The sequence below is a fragment of the Lissotriton vulgaris genome, chromosome 4_1, assembly GCF_964263255.1.
Source record: "Lissotriton vulgaris chromosome 4_1, aLisVul1.2, whole genome shotgun sequence".
Taxonomy (NCBI): domain Eukaryota; kingdom Metazoa; phylum Chordata; class Amphibia; order Caudata; family Salamandridae; genus Lissotriton; species Lissotriton vulgaris.
Window position 1 is genome coordinate 340,697,792 of NC_141691.1, and position 18,081 is coordinate 340,715,872.

The 18,081-nt window shown below is 42.2% G+C and overlaps 1 protein-coding gene across 5 annotated transcripts in view; it reads right to left on the reverse strand.

Annotated features, from left to right (window-relative positions):
- Positions 1-18,081, reverse strand: part of DOCK11 (dedicator of cytokinesis 11) — a 1,133,414-nt gene that overhangs the window by 786,085 nt on the left and 329,248 nt on the right. For all 5 annotated transcript variants that reach the window (XM_086918718.1, XM_086918717.1, XM_086918722.1 and 2 more), the window contains one exon: positions 8,199-8,414. In XM_086918718.1, the coding sequence (XP_086774844.1) occupies positions 8,199-8,414 (216 nt within the window). The remainder of the gene's footprint in view (positions 1-8,198; positions 8,415-18,081) is intronic.

Below are 18,081 nucleotides of genomic sequence, written 5' to 3' on the forward strand. Positions count from 1 at the left end.
TTACGTAGTGAGCGCATAAGGGCCGAGCAGGTGGCGACTGTTCTTGAAACCTGTGTTTCCATGCTCAGTTTGTTATTCAGCATGACGCCCAAGTTGCGAACACTGGCCACCGGTTGCGGATTATCTGAATTTTCCGGGGGCCAGAACTCAGCAGGTAGAAGGCGAGGTATGCGGCTTGCTGGACAGAACAGAACCTCGGTTTTAGAGGAATTGAATTGGAGGGAGTTATGGTGTAGCCAGCCAGCAGTATCTCTCAGGCAGTTGTGGAAGGCTTCTAAGGTAATAGAGTCTTCACCCTCCCAGGAAAAAATAAGCTGGGTATCGTCCGCGTAGTTTACTGTAGTCATCTTGTGGGATTTGATAAGAGTGACCAGTGGTAATAAGTAAACATTAAAAAGGATCGGACTGATAGAAGAACCCTGGGGTACACCGTGGGGGACTGGGGAGAAAGCAGATTGAAAAGGGGGAAGGGATACAGCCTGTTTCCTATCTCTAAGAAAGGAGTGGAACCAGAGCAGGGCTGTGCCCTCAACCCCAGCCTCTCTCAACCTCTCCAGCAGGATCACGTGGTTGACAGTATCGAATGCGGCAGACAGGTCCAAAAGGATCAATGCCACCGCTTGACCCCTGTCTGCCCGCACTCGAAGTTCTTCCATGGCCGTAAGTACAGCTGTTTCGGTGCCATGGACTGGACGAAATCCGAATTGGAAGTCGTCCAGAACGTGATCCTGCTCGAGGTGGGTTGACAGGCAGGTGCTGACCCATCGCTCCACCACTTTCGCCGGAAAGGGCAGGAGTGAAATGGGTCGGAAATTGGAAAGGCATTCTGGATTCAGGGATGGTTTTTTCAGAAGCGGGGTGATTAGGGCTAGCTTCCAAGGGTTGGGAACCAATCCACTGAGGAGGGATTGGTTGCAAATCCTCCGAAGGGTATGGAATAGCTCATGCCTGCATGCTTTCCAGATTTTTGGGGGCAGTGGGTCAAGAGGGGACCCAGAGGTGATGCCCAGTGCCAATCTTTCAAATTCTGCTTCGGGAATCTGGGGGAAAGCCAGAAGACTTTCCCTGGGCGAACCTACTAAACTGGGAGGACGGTTAGTGGGGCAGGTTGCCGGGGAGGTAGGCGGGTATTGGGATGATGAGATTGTCAGGTTATTGATGATTGTCATGATTTTATCCAGAAAAAACTGTGCGAGATTGTCACAGAGGGTCTGGGATGGGGGGATAGTTTTCTTAGCACAGTCGGGGTGTATAAGATTCTCTAAGATCTGGAATATGCTTTTAGAGCTGTTAGCTGCATTAACTATTGTGGAGCAATAGTAGGCCGATTTGCTCACTCTAATAGCCGCTTTATATTCAAAAAGTTTATTTTTCCAGAGGGTTTTATTGATGTCACAGTACCCGTGTCTCCACTTCCTCTCGGCCTGCTTACAAGCTGACTTGAGGGTTTTCAGGGAGTCAGTAAACCAGGGAGCAGACCCTCTCCCTTTACGATTACCTTGTTTTAAAGGGACAATGGAATCCGTGATGGATATTATCCTGCTACTGAAGGTTCTGTAGTTGTTTTCCACCGAGCTTGTGGGAGAAAAACTATCCTCCATATCGAAGACTGTGGGGGCAGAGCTGAGCTTTTCTAGAGCTTTCCAGTTCCGGTAAGTAAATTCAGCTGGACGACTATTTTTGGGCTTATTTGCGGTGGTACCAGTGATATAAAGTTTGATGAGTGAATGGTCAGTCCAACTCATAGGCAGAATATCGCCCACTTGTATTAGGTCTGAGCTCGAGAAAATAAGATCGAGTCGATTGCCTGCAGAGTGGGTGGGTTGCCTAATCAGTTGGTGTAGCCCCACACTGTCACAAGAAAGCAGGAGGTTGTCTAGTGCTGTGTCAAGGCTGCCATTTGGCCAAAGATTAAAATCTCCCAAAATAACTAATTTATTATGGGAGGTTGCCATATTTGTGAAGGTGGTGAGAAGTGCTTGTTGTTGCAGAAAGGAGAAAGGTCCTGGGGGCCGGTAGCAGATAATCACCGTAAAGATATCTCCTAGGTGGCAATTTATAGCCAGACCGAAGAGCTCGACCCCAGGCACTGGGTCTATGTATATAGTATATATCGTCCAGGAGGCACGGAAAATAATACCAACTCCGCCGCCGCGGCCTTTTGGTCTTGGGAGGTGCAAGATATTGAAGTTGAGTGGACATGCGGATGCAAGATCAATATCACAGTCGGCCTGTGTCCAGGTCTCGGTTAGAAACAGGACGTCGAGATGGTGTGTTTCTATAAGGAGGTTGATTTCAGTGGCGTGTTTAGGTAATGATCTGACGTTCAGTAGGCCTCCTGAAATCAGGCCCCTATGGGAGAAGTCAGCTAGGGGAAATGCAGTGTCCTCAAAGGTAAGCTTACCTTCGGGTGCGGATCCTTGTAAATGAAGCAGTGTGTCTCGGGTATAGCGTGAGAGATGCGAGTCAATTTGGCCAGAGGTGGCGGCGCTGGTCGCGACCTCGTCGCGGACGAGCGCAGACGAGCTTGCCTTTAGCGCGCCTTCGGCGCGCAACCGGCACGCCCGCTGCGCTCGTCCGCTGCGCTTCCGATATTGACACATGGTTTATAGTGGCGACTGATGACGTGGGAGGGGGCGTGGCCAGCAATGGAAGGGCCTTATAAAAGAACTCGAACTTCGGCCTTATTCCTCTATATGGTATGGAACTCCTTGGTGACTTGTAATATCTTTAAAAGTTATAATGTATGGCAGGGGGTATTTTATCCCTTATATATTCAGTGAATAAAAACTAAAGGTTAAAGTGACATTATAGTTAGGGTGGGTGCAACATCCTTAAATTCTTTTAAAAAAATGAAAAGAGCTAATGTTAAAAAAATGCCAAAAACACTGAAATAAGCCAGTTATAGAACTGTAAACTAAGTATAACTTGTGCACCCAATATGTTTCTGACTTGACATATTACATCACTAATGTCATATTAAATAAACTCATTGATGACATCACTCATGACACATCAGTCATTGCATCTGTCCAGACCCTGCATTCAATGTGCATCAAGACTTGGACTCAGTGGCCAGGCTCTGGCCAGGTCCTAGACTAAACCCACCACTGCACAAGATCTTCAGACATATGTAGGACTGGTTTGACACAGCATTTACCTTATGGCCAAAATATAATGTAACCTTTCTTACTCACATTTGAACTATAAAACCCCTTACTTTCCCCTACCACCCCTAAACCCTTAACATCCCTTAGAACCCCTTAACATTAAACTACCCATCTCTAAATATTATGTCCCGTTATTATCCCTAAACACTACCCAACCCTAACCCCTACAATCTCTTCACACTACTAATTACTTCTTACTACCACTTAAAAAAAGATCCCTGAAACTATTATCTTCTTACTACCCCTATACATTACACTTAACCCTAAAATCCCCTTACCACTCCTTGTAACTGCCCATCCGTAAACCCTAAAATCCCCTTATTACCCTATAGATTACCCACTACTGACCCCTAAAAACACTGTACTACTCTTATACACTAACCACACCTAGACCCTAAGAACCCTTTACTACCCTGTAAAACTACCCATTCTCTAAAACCCTTAACACCCCTCACTACACCATTTTAAGAGACATAACCCTAAAATATATTAAACATTTATAAAATAGGAAAACATGAATACAAACACACATACACAATGTATATATGATGTTAAATCATTAAAAGCATTAAGGTGTTACTTACCTGCATGGTAGAGTACTACATTGTAAACCTACAAAAACCCCTGTAGTAATTACCTGTCTTGTAAAGACGTGCGTGGTACTTACCTGTGTTACTATAACCTTGTTACAAAGTATACCACGTAAAGTATATTTTCCTAACTATATCTAAGTTTCCAAGGTGAAAAATATACCTTATAACCTATCTAATACAGTGAAACGTTCTAGTAGACAAAGTATTCTCTTTTTTTACATTGCTATATTTATATGTCCATTCATACCATGCTCTCACGCTGTGATATTGTATGAGTGGCATTGCTATTTCTGAAATACAACACTGTGTTGTTAAACAGAAGGCGTGGTCTCACACTGTCAGCCACAGCTAAGGCTAAGTCGGCTTATGACCTTTTATAACTCCAGAAGCAAACTACAAAAGAGGTTCTGTAATATAACTTTTACTCAGTGCCTCCACTTTGCCTGCAAGCATCACTTTTAACCTATATTTAAATGATGGGCAATTACATCATAATGTGACTCATTGTCTTTGCATTTAATAATAAAATACTAATCAATTGACGAAGACCATAAAGTATTCTATTCTTTTCATTAGATGTAAAACTAATTGAACAACACTCCTTGATTGATCAAATACAGTCTTTTATTTGAAGTTAAGCTATACAACACACTTTACATTAGTCTACAATTCTTCTTTTCACTGTTCACTTATATAATAATAGCTCTTGAAACCTGTTTCGATATAAGCCAAAATACACACATATATTAAACTAATACATTTGTAAAATTTACTGACTTACCACACAAGGCTAGCTTTTCAGTGAAAAATTGTGAGAATCCCTCATGTAGCATTTGATACATTTTCCCCCTAAAATCTTACAATAAATATTCATGTGACTAAACCAAACCTCTAATTTGGGGAATAAAATTATCTCGTAGCTTGTTCAGTTTCTTTCCTACATCTTGTAGCCAACAGGAGGAAAAATTTCACAATGCCCACCAAAAATACCCCATGCACGTTAAGAAAAAGGGTAAAACTGTTACCTTCTTGCTGCCAAAATGCAGATTCCTTATGTTTCACTCGAACACTAATTAGCAGAAGTTCCGCCTCTCAAATTGCAGCTTTAAGATTGAAGATGGGAGCTTGACTCACAGAAACACTGTTGAAGGTTTCAGAAGCAAAGACCACCAACAGTACTTAGATAGCACACTAAATATAAGAGCTATCTAAAGACTACCTATACCCAGGGTCTCCAATAGGTAGCTCAGCTGCAACTGGTAGTTTACCAGTACCGTAGAAGTAGTTCCCTGAAGTACAGCCCAGAACAGCATGTAATTCAGAGGGTCTAGCCATTTTTAAGGTTGGCATAGCTACAGATTTCAGCATCCTTGGAGTGGGTGTCATCCAAACTAATGACAAGTCTACATGCATACATACAAACACACACAGGACAGCCTTTTATGCCTGTAGCATGACCCTTTGTCTCCACTCTCAATTTAGCAAAGACGCACGGAGATTTTGCAAGTCCCATGCTATCGAATATACAGTACCACTGAACAATGGGCCAGGATAGAAGTGTCAGCAACAGCCAGAGAAGAGTCACCAGAGTGTGGGCCTGCCGGAGACAGAGTGGAAGTATGTGATAACCATATGTTAGCAACTCTATAACCAAGAAGAACAGAGACTGGAATGAGAGTGGAGAGAGGCAACAGCCTGGTTTGCATATGTGTGCTGTTATGTATGTATTGTGTATGTAGCTGGTGTTGTGTTTCTCCTGACATTATCTCTCACTGGAAGCCATTAGTTATGTCAAGGGACCCCAAATGCATATAAGGGATTCCAAAAATTCGGGATTCGTCTTGGTATATAATGGTCATCATTGGGCTAATCATGGTGCAATGGCAGATATCCTTGCCATATTGTATGTTTGGCCTAAATGGGCCCATCTATCACATAAGTTTGGCCATCCCTGAAATAACAGTGCCATGGCTGACATGCTATGATGATTCTTAGCATGATGGTAGGCAGTGACGGCACCATTGTGGCCTTGACTAAATGGTAAAGAATTGGCTTGGTAGTTTAGTCTGCCCTGGTCCCATGATGCACTGGGCCAGGGACAGACTGATTTGCATATAGCCAGATTCTGAGCTGGGATGGGGCAGTGAGATAAATAACGGTGATGGATCAAGCCCTGATCTTTGGACTGGGTAAGAGTGGTCTGCTCAATTCAGACACTCTGTTCATCACCACCCCCCTTTTGTAAATTGACTAAATGGTGAGCATCCTTTACATAAAATAGGCGTCTCAGGCAATATGGTGGGCAGTGCTGGTATGTGTTGGTAACACCTAAGCGGTTGGAGCAGAATCTGTCAATGTGATGCATTTATAATAGGGAAATCACAATTAAGAAATAATGCACAAAAATTAATTTTTGAAGCAAAAAATAGTTTTTCAGTGATAGACACAATTTTCTTAGGGAAAAGGGCACATTTGATAGAAAAACATGTATTTTGAAAAACTGATATGCAGATGTTTGGAAATAAAATGATTAAAAAGCCAAGATGTTCTTAAAGCTGATACTTACGTGATGGTTCAAACCGAGTTGAGGAGATGTATATCTGTTAGTACTTACAGTGGACAGTTTCAGCTGTAACTGGTATTTCACTAATTATGCTGAGACATTTTATATATTGATAAAGCTTTTCCTGACGTTGCTGTTAGTAACCCTGTCTTGGGCGTTCTGTTGGTTGGTATTCTATCACAAGATTGAGTTTTAAATATTGACCAGCCAAAATATTGTATCCAGAATATTGACTACCCCAATATTTTGAAGTGTTTATTGGTAAGTTTCATTTTATTTACATTCCTAACTCCACTTCTTTTTATCTTGAAGATATATGTATCTTCAAGATACATAGATGTGAGGTTAAGAATAGTAAATCTATAAAGAAATATATATTTCATGGCATTGTTTTAGTCAATATTCTGGATATCGTATTTTGCCATGACAATATTTTGTTGCGTGACTTTGTGACATACATCTGGATAGTCACTATTAGTATTCCTGATAGGTGTGTTAATTATCGTGATTGAATTTGAAATGGTCACTACAGCAACAATGGCCAAAGCTATTAGGAGCCCGGGACTAGTGATCAGAAGTAGCTATTGTTAAGGGAAGTTGCTCTTGTCGTGCAGCCCATTTTCATTGGCAGAATTTGAACTTCAAAAGTACCCTTATCTCTCCCAGCTCTACACCCTCGAATGATTTACTCCCACCACCCAAAGGTTAAATCCTCAGCACAAGTTGGCACTGGAACCCTCTGCACAAGAGAACACATACATGCACACATCCCACAGATAGACAAAGTAGAAAACCCTGGAAAATGTACTCCATTAAAAAAATAATAGAAATGTTGCATGCTGTGCCCAATGTTCTAGCGTTACCCTTGCTAAAGACTAATTAACATGCATTCACTTGGATTATGATTCTCATTGATGCTACAGATAAAAAGTTTGTAAGTTCTTAAGAAGCAAAGTTATGTTTGCCAGAAATTATACCTCCTGATCTAATTACACTTCATGGAAGAAAAGAGATCCTCAATATATGGCTTAGTAAATAGTGCAAGTACCTCTGCTAGCTGCCATTTCTGTTTGTTTATCATTGTTGCTTATTAAAGAAGACTGTCTTTAATATCCAGAGGCCTTTTTAATTTATTTTTACTTTTTAAATGTTCCCTATTTTTCTGGATACTAATTGACACATAGGGGCATATTACCAAGCAATAGCGATAATTATCGCTATTGCTTGGTTAGAGACAAAAAGTTACCGCTGAGCTGCGGCGATTTTTATCGCAGATAAACCTTGGTATTACCAAGGTTTATCGCAAATGCGATAAAAATCGGCCGCAATGCATGAACATCGCTGAAAAGTCAGCGATATTCATGCATTACCGAGCTAATGCTCTTAGCCATGTTATCCACCTCCCATTGGATAACATGGCTAAGAACTGCTCAGGGCAGGTGTTAGCTTTTGGAGATATTCGCGCTTAGCGTGAATATCTCCAAAAGTTGGTAATAGGAGATAGCGATGTTAGCGACTGTTTCCAGTCGCTAACATCTTGGCACGCCCACTTTGCATGTCATTAGTGATAAATATCACTGACATGCAAAGTGGAGCCCAAGATGGTCGCTATCTCCTACTAGCTGTCGCTAACTGGTGTTAGCGACAGCTAGGTAATAGGGAGATAATTTTATCTCCGCTTTCTTGGCTTTTAAAGCCAAAAAAGCAGAGATAAACCCCCTTGATAATATGCCCCATAATGCTTAAAAGGCACTAAATAACCTCATGAGGTTATCGCCTAAAACGCCTCACATACTTAGCAGTGAAAAACAACTCTAGATTTGAATCTTTTGCAGCGCACTTGCGCTTCTGAAAGTAAATGTCTTGTCGCACCTGTTTAATGCAGCGTAGCCGGGACTCAGCGATTCCGTGAATGGCCGCATCACGGGCCTGCGCCGCACTCCCACAGTCTTCACTGGCTGCTTGCGTGTAGTCATGGGACAGCATGTCACGCACCGAGTTGGGGTTTACATCCACATTAAAGTCAGCAGAAATCTTGCAAGAGTTTTTCACATCAAATAGTGCAAGGCTGACAAAAAAGGGCTCCACCTGAAATAAAAACAGAAGTTGAATCAGAAGAAGCAAAATGCATCACATCTTTTTGTAATTGTTGATTGGCTTTGCCGCTTTGTGCTTGTAATGCCCACATTCTCTCTACACGGAAGTGTGTTTGCACAGAAAGAAAATGACTCAAGAAAAGTGTAATAGTTTTTCGACCTCAATAAAAATATAAATCAATTCATTTTAGCCCTAGCGTTGTTTAGATGATTAACAGGCATTTGGAAAAATAGTAGTATTTTAGAAATAAAAAGCAAATTGTTGTGTCCTATGTAGAAAGACACCAGGAGCCAGGATGTATATTTAGGTCTTCTTTAGTCAGTCTTCAGTTCAAGTTACAAGACCAAGTCACACTCTGGCTGAGCAGCTAGAGGCAGCAGGGCTAGAGTACATGTTATACATTTAAGTAGGGTATAACACAAATGCTTGAAAAAGTGTACATAGGTAGCGTGGACGATGCTGGCTGCTTAATATCAAGAAATGCATTGCATGCTTTCAATTGAAAGACAAATTACTGAAGTGAGCATTTCTGGCCATTTCAAGTGACAGGTCTTCGAAGAAAACAAGTCTAAAAAAAGCGAGCTCATTAGTTACATCAAATGTAAATTGGATATAGGAATGTACTTTCTTCGCTGTACCAACAGTTTTCGAGAATTGGAATGACTCTCAGATTTACAATAGACTGGCAAGATAATTTATTAATTGCAGTTACAATAATGTTTTCTTCTCCAGAATTAAATCTGCATGCAGTTTCGTGCGTTCAAGAGCAATGCTGTCTCACGTAGAAGGCTGGGAGCCAGCTCAGACCTCAGGGCCTTTAAGGCTCCCTCCGCAGCCCCCATCCTGCACACTGGGTGGCCAGGGGATGGGGTCCCCTGACCCGAAATGGGTCTGCATGGCCCCCTTCCGAATTTATTTTTGAAGGGATGCAGGGGGTGGCTGTATTGGTGAATAAGTGGGTGTGTAAATGGTTGTGTGGGAGATGCCATTAGTGATCATTTGAGATGTCATCAGTGATGTCACTGATCATGTCATGAGTGATGTAATATGTGAGGTCATAAGCAATGCATTGAGGGCATACGTTATAATTAGCTCAGGTAACTATAACTGCTGAATGTCACCGGTTTTGTATGAGTGAAATCTGAGCCTAACTATAACCTTGATAGCAGCATCAGACCTAATTCAAGACTGTGTATGAAGTGCTTAGTGAACACATAGTATTCGTGAAGGAACAGTGAACGGTGCAGGTATAACATGTGGATATAAATAAAAGCAGCAAACTAAAATTAATCACTAGACATTACGCATGAATATCAATTCATCCAATTATATATTTTCACAAAATCAAGTCATAAATCAGATCCTTAAACCTATTGGCGTTTATCAATGGTGCTGCGAACATCATTGATTTGAGGTCATCATCAGTACAATATGTACACATGAACAAATTATTGGTACCGGAAGAATAAAGAAAGACAGAGAAATAAAGAAAAGGAATGAAAAAAAGAAAGAAAGAAATGCCAGACTTAAACTAGAACAGCATGTGTGAAAAATGCGGGCCATGTCGGCTGTACCAGAAAGATATCCAGGAAACCTGCAAGATAATTAGAGAAGACAACGCTACAGTTATCCGGGATTTGTGCCAAAAAAGATTAAAATGCACTTGAATACTTTGTGAAGGAGTAGATTTAGAGAAATTACACTCACTGTCGGTACAATTCAAACCAACGTGCCTAGGAAAGGGGCTAATATATTTGTGCCAGCGGTCGGGGTGAAAGATTGAATCTCCAATGCGGGGAAGGATGAGTCTAGATCGGAGCGTGAGCGGGACTGCTCACAAGCATGATTCTAATGTGTAAGGCTAGGCGAAGTCCAGGTGCAAAATAAATTCTGCTGTGCTACGGAGAGCTCCGCGAGCAGCGGAGTGCGTTAGATAAATGGCGTTCACAGTGATTTTCAGTGGCAGGTGCTTTTGAGCACTGTGCAATCATTGCGAACGGCACCATGCACAGCACAAGTGGGCACAGCTTGCTTTCATGCTGTTCGGGTAGATTGTCGGTTTCTCAACAAGAGCGGTCGCATTGAGAAATCTGAACGCCCGCGTTGAGAAATCTCACCATGAGGTTGATTTTCCACGCTTGCGCTTGCGCTCACCAACTTGATGTTGATGATCACGAAAGAGGAAAAATCTCGCCGGGAGGTGGACATTCATCTCACGCGCTTGCCAACTTGACATTGACGAATGCGAGCAAGTTTTTCGGAACTCTGCGAGCCCCGCGTAATGTGGAGTGCAGAAAACTCAGTGAGCGGTGCGGAGTTCACCGCCCTGACTTGCCAATGTGCCGAGTGTGCCAACTGGTCACACTGCAGACAAAGAAATTGCTCTGAAAAGAAAAACACCAATGGGTGCTATCGATATAGCTTCTGTAAAACAACAAATGACAACAATGGGGGTGGTCGCTCACCTATCGTGAGAGAAACATCCTATTTGGAGAGCCTTGCATTTAAAGCGGCAAGACACTTGCAAATGAGAGCCTCAGGGAGGGGGTTTGTGTGCAACTGCACTCAGCAAACACTTGAAAGTAAGCTCTGGCCACGGTTTATGGCATCTGCCATGTTGCTTTCATGTAAATGTCCTGCACTGGGATCCCTACATGAAGGGCTGTGGTTTTGGGCACTTCTATGATGACAAGGCTTGTATTTTCAGGCAGTAATTTTTTGTCTGAGCATGGTACATGGCTAAATGAGCTGAAATTCATCTCAATATTGTTCACTTGGAGACAGTCTAGCCTCTGTTACTTTGTCCAAATGCACTGAACAATCGTTAAGATTTACAACATTCTTTTCAAATATTACTAAAATATTTTTGTGCCAGCATGCTCAAATAGCATGCGTGGATCTCTCCAAATTTGTATCCGATTTTTTAAAGAAAATGGTACGTTAACTGTCTGGTAAATGTGAAACCTAGAAGTCAGTTCCTATTTATAAAAAAATCTTATCTGCAAGAAATATATTGCAAGTATATGACTTCTCAGTGGAGGTTGAATGCAGTTCTCAACCTGGCTGAGGTTATTGGCAGTGCTTAATTTGAGCTGGTGGTTACAAGTGGGGCCCAGCACTTATTTTCTATCAGCAGATTTAGAACCAAATCATGAGAGAGAACACAGAAGAGGGAAAGAAGGCAAAAGAGAAAGACATAAAAAACTATGACAAAAAGAGAACGCAAAGATGATCAAGAAGCTGGAAGAGTGAGCAAGAGGGGCAGGGAGTATCTGGTGGTGGATTAAAGCAGCTTGGGATGGAATCAGTACTTCACAGCCTTTGTATTCATCAAGCAGAAATTTAAAATCACGCCTTGGGCTTCTGACCAATTCTTTGGACTCCAGCAGCCATTTGTCTGCAAATTATACTCTGGTTATTGGCAGAAAAAACAGTTTTCAATGCAAAAGTCAACATATCAGAGAAATGCATATACCAGAATGAAAATTCAATTAAATCTGAAATAATTTGATTCAGTTACTAAGTGGGTACTCCACCTTTGCAATGAAATAGTTTTTAGTGAGTATCTTCAAGAATAAACACTGTTTGTCTGACTGCACCTGATAACCGGAGGTTGCATATAAATGTTGCAAATAGATAGCTGATGGAGTCATTTTCCTTCACAACACCACAAAAATATTTCAACTTTTTGTGTTTTGTCTGGTTGCATATCCTTTGGGTGCAATCGTATTCTTTCAGCATATCCTTGAGACCATAAATGCCTTTACTACTGGTAGAAATTTGCTGATGGCCAGTTTTAAATGGCTTTTTAAAATTGTTAGGAAGGAATGCTCTCACAGCAGTCAGCTCTGAGTTCTAGTACAGTTCTGTACAGGTGTGTCTCTTTCATTCTTCAGTGCGCCTCGGACAGCTTGTCACAATTCAAAAGCTGCCCGAGAAAAGCAGGCTTTGTCTTATCAATGATTTGGTCAATAAAGTGGAAAAACTACAATGAGATTGTCAATGCCACTCCATCGCTAGGCTGCTGAATAAAACATGTAAATACATCACCCTTTGTAGGATTCTTGCCTTCTTGTTATGTAGAGAGACATTCTAATTTCTAATGAATTCTTTGGATATATGAGGAATGAATGAATGAACGTGAGTACTGCCTAGAATTTGTTCTGAAGGTTACACAACTGCTTATTTTGTGTCACACTTGGCACCCAAAAATGTATCTGCTTTGATTTCATAGTGTCTCTTAATCATTAAGAGACTAATTTGACATGAAGTGATGTTGATGCCATTGCCTGTGATGCACCGCTATTAGTTATGCACAAACAGATGTGCCTAACTGATAGACGGTGCACTAATGGAAACTCAGTCCACGTGTGTGCTTTTACTAAGGCAATGTATGTTGGTGAACATTCTGGCTGCTGAATTCAGTCTGGAGGGCAGCACACTGTACTGGTAGTCAGGATTTCCAGGGTAATTGGGATGTGAGGTAAAAATTCAAATGCAAGTCTGACTGGCTGGTATACTTATAAAGTGCTCGACTGCTGAGGCGTCTCTGCGCTGGGTTGAATTGGTACTGATGCACAAACTTGCCAATCATAGGCGCTTAAGGGAAAAGCCAGGTCTTAAGCTGTTTTCCTGAAGAAAGACCTATTGGATTGTAGTGTAATCTGGGTCGGGAGGGAACGCCACAGCTTGTCTGCTTGGTAGGAAAAGCTCCTGCCACCCCATCTAGCTCTTTTGTATCTTTTTGATCTTGTATTAGCTGATTTTAGACTCCGTTGCGGCAAGTACCCGGAAAATAGATTTTGATTGTCCAAGGCATCTCATCCATAAAGTGCCTTGTGTACAAGGCAGAGGACTTTGAATTTTACCCGCTGAGGGATTGGGAGCCAATGCAGCTGTCTGATACTAGCAGACGTGGGGTGATGTCTGGGGAGAGCAAGCAGAACACATGCTGCCGCATTTTTGCAAAGACTGCAATTTAGCAGCCTGGCCTTTATCTATATCTCCAATTACCGTTTTCCTAAGAGTTAGTGGAATAAACAGCAGGATTTTGTGCAGGACTTTCAAAGTGAAAAAGCAGGAAGAGGGTAATTGATTAATTTCTTTTCCAAACTTTAGCTCATCTTCGAACTAATGTCCACGTTTCCTGGCCTTAGTCACCAGAACTGGACAGTTACTGGCCTCAGACAACCACCATAGTTAAATCCATACTGAGGGTCCCTTCCCAAACTCAATAACCTCGTTCTTCTCGGTTTTGAGTTTGAGAACGTTTGTGTTCATCCATGCCATAACTGCATTAAGACAGTTACGAAAGTGGTCGACTGTGATGTCCCCCCTAAGCATAATCAATACCACTATCTGGGTATTGTCTGCATATGAGACTAAGGTAAGGCCATGCTCTTTAATTCATCTGGCCAGAGGGGTGACATAAATGGTAAACAATGTAGGTGACAAAGCTGACCCCTGTGGGACTCCACATGGGAGACACAAGTCTGCCGACTTAAGACCATGCCAGTGGATCATCTGTTCCCTGGATTCCAGGGAGGATGATAGCAGAGTTAGGGCCGTCTTTCTGATTCCTACTGCCTTCAGCCGCCGTAGAAATACCACATGGTTAACGGTATCAAATGCTTCTGTTAGGTCAAGCAGGATGAGGACAGCCCTTCCTCCCCATCCATGAGTTTTTGGATTTCTTCTATGGCCATTATCAAGGCAGACTCAGTAGAATGTTGTGATCTGAAGCCGTGTTAGGTAGAATTTCGAAGGAGATTCCTTCTAGTCCATCAGTCCTCTTCTCTGTGGGATCTATGCAAGCCAGAAATGCACAACTTCCCATTCACAATACTCCCAGTTGAAAATGTGGATAAGAGGAAGAGAAGAGAAACAAACACAAGTCTCAGCTCCTGCTCTCCAGGTTTCACTCCCTAAGGCTACATGTGGTCATCTTTGGGATCTAATGGAGCAAGCCCTCCAAACATATTTGTAGGAGACACAGGGGAATTGTTGTATGCACTGCATGGTGTTAAGAGCAGTCTACACACACAAAACTCATATGAAATGAATAAACTAATGTAGCTATTAGTCAAACTATGGGCAGCTAGTTAACATATCACAGCTTAGTATTCTCACTCCACAGTATAGGCTGCTGGTAAGTCTCGCACTGCACCGGAATAGTGCTTTGGGACTCAAGAGTATCAAGAAGTCACAGCGAGTCACTCCAGACAAGGTCTGGAATAAACAATGGAATGAAGTGGCAAGGAATTCAGGTCAGCAGCAAGAAAAATGGGACCCTGGGAAAAGGGGAATAGAGGGAGGAGATATTGGTTTGGAAAAGTTGTTTCATTTTGCAATACACAACATAGCAGTTTAGAGGCCAGCAGATTCTCTGCACCAGCATGTGTGCAGTGCTGAAGCCCGAGGTCAGTTTAAAAGCAGCACTGGTTGTCAGGCCAGCTTTTAAACCTTACATTGTGCCCAAACTCGACTTTGGGGGAAGGAGCCCTTAAAAATAAAAAAAACTACCATGTGTTTTCATATTAGGGACCCCCAGGGTCACCCCTAGGTGTCCCAGGGGTGGGGGGTCAGTTCTCTATAAGGTACACCCTTAGAAAATTAGTTTTTATATGCCTGGGTCAAGTGAAATTTACATTTCACTCCCCAAATGGTATTAAATGGCTGTTCAAATTAGACTTTGATGCTAGAAGAACTGGGTATGGAAAATATGCATGATTTCTGCAGATTCAGAACCCTTAAAGTCTCCCCTAGTTGCACAGGGGGTGGGGGTCCTGTAGAAATTAGGGAAATCCTTATAAAGTATGGTTTTATAAGCCCTAGTGCTAGAAAAGTGTCCCAAGTCATTTTCCCCATTGCAAACCCCAAAGGCCATAGGTTAATATAGTAGGAAGTTATTGATTAATATTGATAGGAGAGGACTAGCCGGACCATTCAAAGACTTCCCAGAATGGTAGTAGTAAATCCAACAATATTATATTGTTGAATTTCTCCTAAAGTTTACATACAAGAAGCTATGAGACTTTCTTGTTTGTAAGTCCAAATTCATCCTTTCAGTGGCCTCCCCTGATTGGTCAGAGTTAGGTGGATTAGCCAGGCTGCTGGGAGGGCAGTGTGCTGGTCTCTAGGAATGCCAGGCCAGGAGGTGGCGTCGTAAACTATGCTCTTCAAAGGCAGAGGGGAGGCCTGGGTTTCAGCTTCACTCTGACACTCTTGACCCAGAGTCAGGGCTAGACTTAAGGAAGGTATGTGCAGATGGTAGGGGGAGTCCATGGAAATAAGCCATCCCAAGGGGTGTGTTTAGCCAGCTCTTACCTCCTTGCTGGAAAATCAGCCATTGTGGATTTGGAAGAATGATGCACTCTGGGACAAACTAAGGCCACACTCTACAGGATGTGGTCATAACTATGAGGAGTTGCCCTGCTCTCAATGGTCAGCAGTGACCTGGTGCTTGACCAAGAGAATTTTGAATAAGTATCTGAGAGGGGCAGAGCCCTCCAAATCTGCTGCTTGAAACTGAATGAAGCAAGAAAAGCCTTGCTGAAAAGATTTTGCTGTGCAAGGAACTTTAAGGCCTGACCTCTGAAGACTGCACCAAGTAAAACTTCAGCCCTGTGGATTGATTACCTTGCTGCAAATGGACTTAATGGATTCCCTTCAAGCTACACGTTAACAGAGCTCACCTGGACAGCCCCACAAAGAATTCAAAGCCTGGCGTACCAGTGGATTTGTAAGGGTTTTGTTCAAGTGGATTGCGGAATTGAAGTTTCACACTTTCAGGAACCCTCTTGGAGATTACAGAACCTACCTTGGATTGTGTGTTGGATACTTTGGGACCCGCAAGCAGAACTCCAGGAAGGTGTTCTAACTGGACCCCGCTTGCTGAAGAAGGCGCCCCACCACAGTGGTGAGAAAATTCTTCAGAACAATTTATAAAGGGGTGTCCCTGACAGAGAAAACAAATGACTGAAAGGGGCACTGTTGGTTTATAAGCACTAGAAAGTGACTAATCTTTAAAAATTCATATCTCTGGTTCCCTACAGTGGATTTGTTTCGTTTTGGTGTCATTTATAAGCTAAAAATACTACCTATTTTTATAAATTGGTGTGGGATTTTATTTTATGTTGTGTCTTAATTATTTACTGAAATTGTGTTTTTAAATGCTTTACATACCTGTCTTTGAAGTTAAGCCTGTCTGCTCGCAGCCACGTTACCAAGGGTTGAGCATAGGAATAATTTTCTAAAACCTATGCTGGGTCCTATCATGTGTTAGTGGCCTTATTGCCAGTGGCCCACCTACATTTGCCCTCTACCAATAACCCACTTTCCAACAATCAATAAGTATGAATCTGACTTGACATAGAAAAAAAATGAATTGCCTCTCTGTGTGCTATATGTGGCTTGTCACGTTAAGTTCAGGTTTACAAACTTCCTCAACTAAAATACGACAGTGATTCCGAGGCACCTTTACAGTCCTCGTGAAGTCCTGCACCCAAGAGGCCTTGTAGAGTAGGACTGAAACATATTGACAAATTAAGAGAGTGTAGGGCCATTATATGCCATAATCAACCCCCTCTATCTGTTTTTACTCATACATAAACAACTATTATTATAGGTATACCTGGGTTGTTCGTCAAGATACTCTTACCCCTTTCTTAAGGCCCCAACTAAGAAAATATTAAAAGTGCCCCCTGAAAAATGGTCAAGCCCATCATGGTTTTTATGGACAAGCATGAGACCCAGTTATGAAACGTGCCATTATAGAGTGAGTGAGAGTCTAACAAATACACCTTAGGGTTTCCTGAAGAGGTGTTCACTTCCTTTTGTACTCCTGGGTACAACTAGTATGAGAGGAGTAGTTAGTGCTGGAATAGTAACAAATACATGACAGTGTGTTGTTTTAGTTGGAAATTATTAGATAGAAATCAGACTCTTATGGGGTTCACCTATCGAGAGAGGCCTTGCTAAATTTTCAGACACAAAGGACATTTGATAACAAAATGCTTTCCATTTGCTTTTTCTTTCTTTCTTGATGAGATTAATTTTCACTGGCCCTGTCTGCCTAGATTTCTTGCTGTTTTGTTCAACCCTACTGGCTTAAAGTGATTGTGTGGGAAAAAGTCCTTTACCCATCTCTTTTTTGTACGTTTAGCCTTTTGTTCTGCTTCTATTTGTTACATTAAGTCAATTAGCATGTTGCAGTTAATAGACTACAAGTGATAGTGCTTCTTTCAGCACCTCACAAAATCCATGATAAATGGCTGCTGCAGCCAATTTGTCAATCCACTGAGTCTCTGGTTGAAGTTGCTGAATCTACGGCTCTCTTGTCGTAGAAACAGTAACCCCATATGAGCCAATTGGGTAGTCTGCCTTTGATTGAAAACCTGGGAGAAGGTATCCAGGAAGCTTTGCTAATTGTACAGCAAGAATATGTGGCTATTTGTTATCCCTTTCTGTACCAAGGACGTAACGGTTATGTCCTCAGCCACCGTGGCTGTGTGCGGAGGATGTAACCGTTAAGTCACTGCACACATCCAGGAACTCCCTCTGCTGTTTACAGTAGTGGAATTAAAAAAAATGTCAGCGTCGGAGCAGGTAAAGACCTTGTATTGGGAGGGCTGTGGGAATGCTGAGTCAAAGGAAGTTT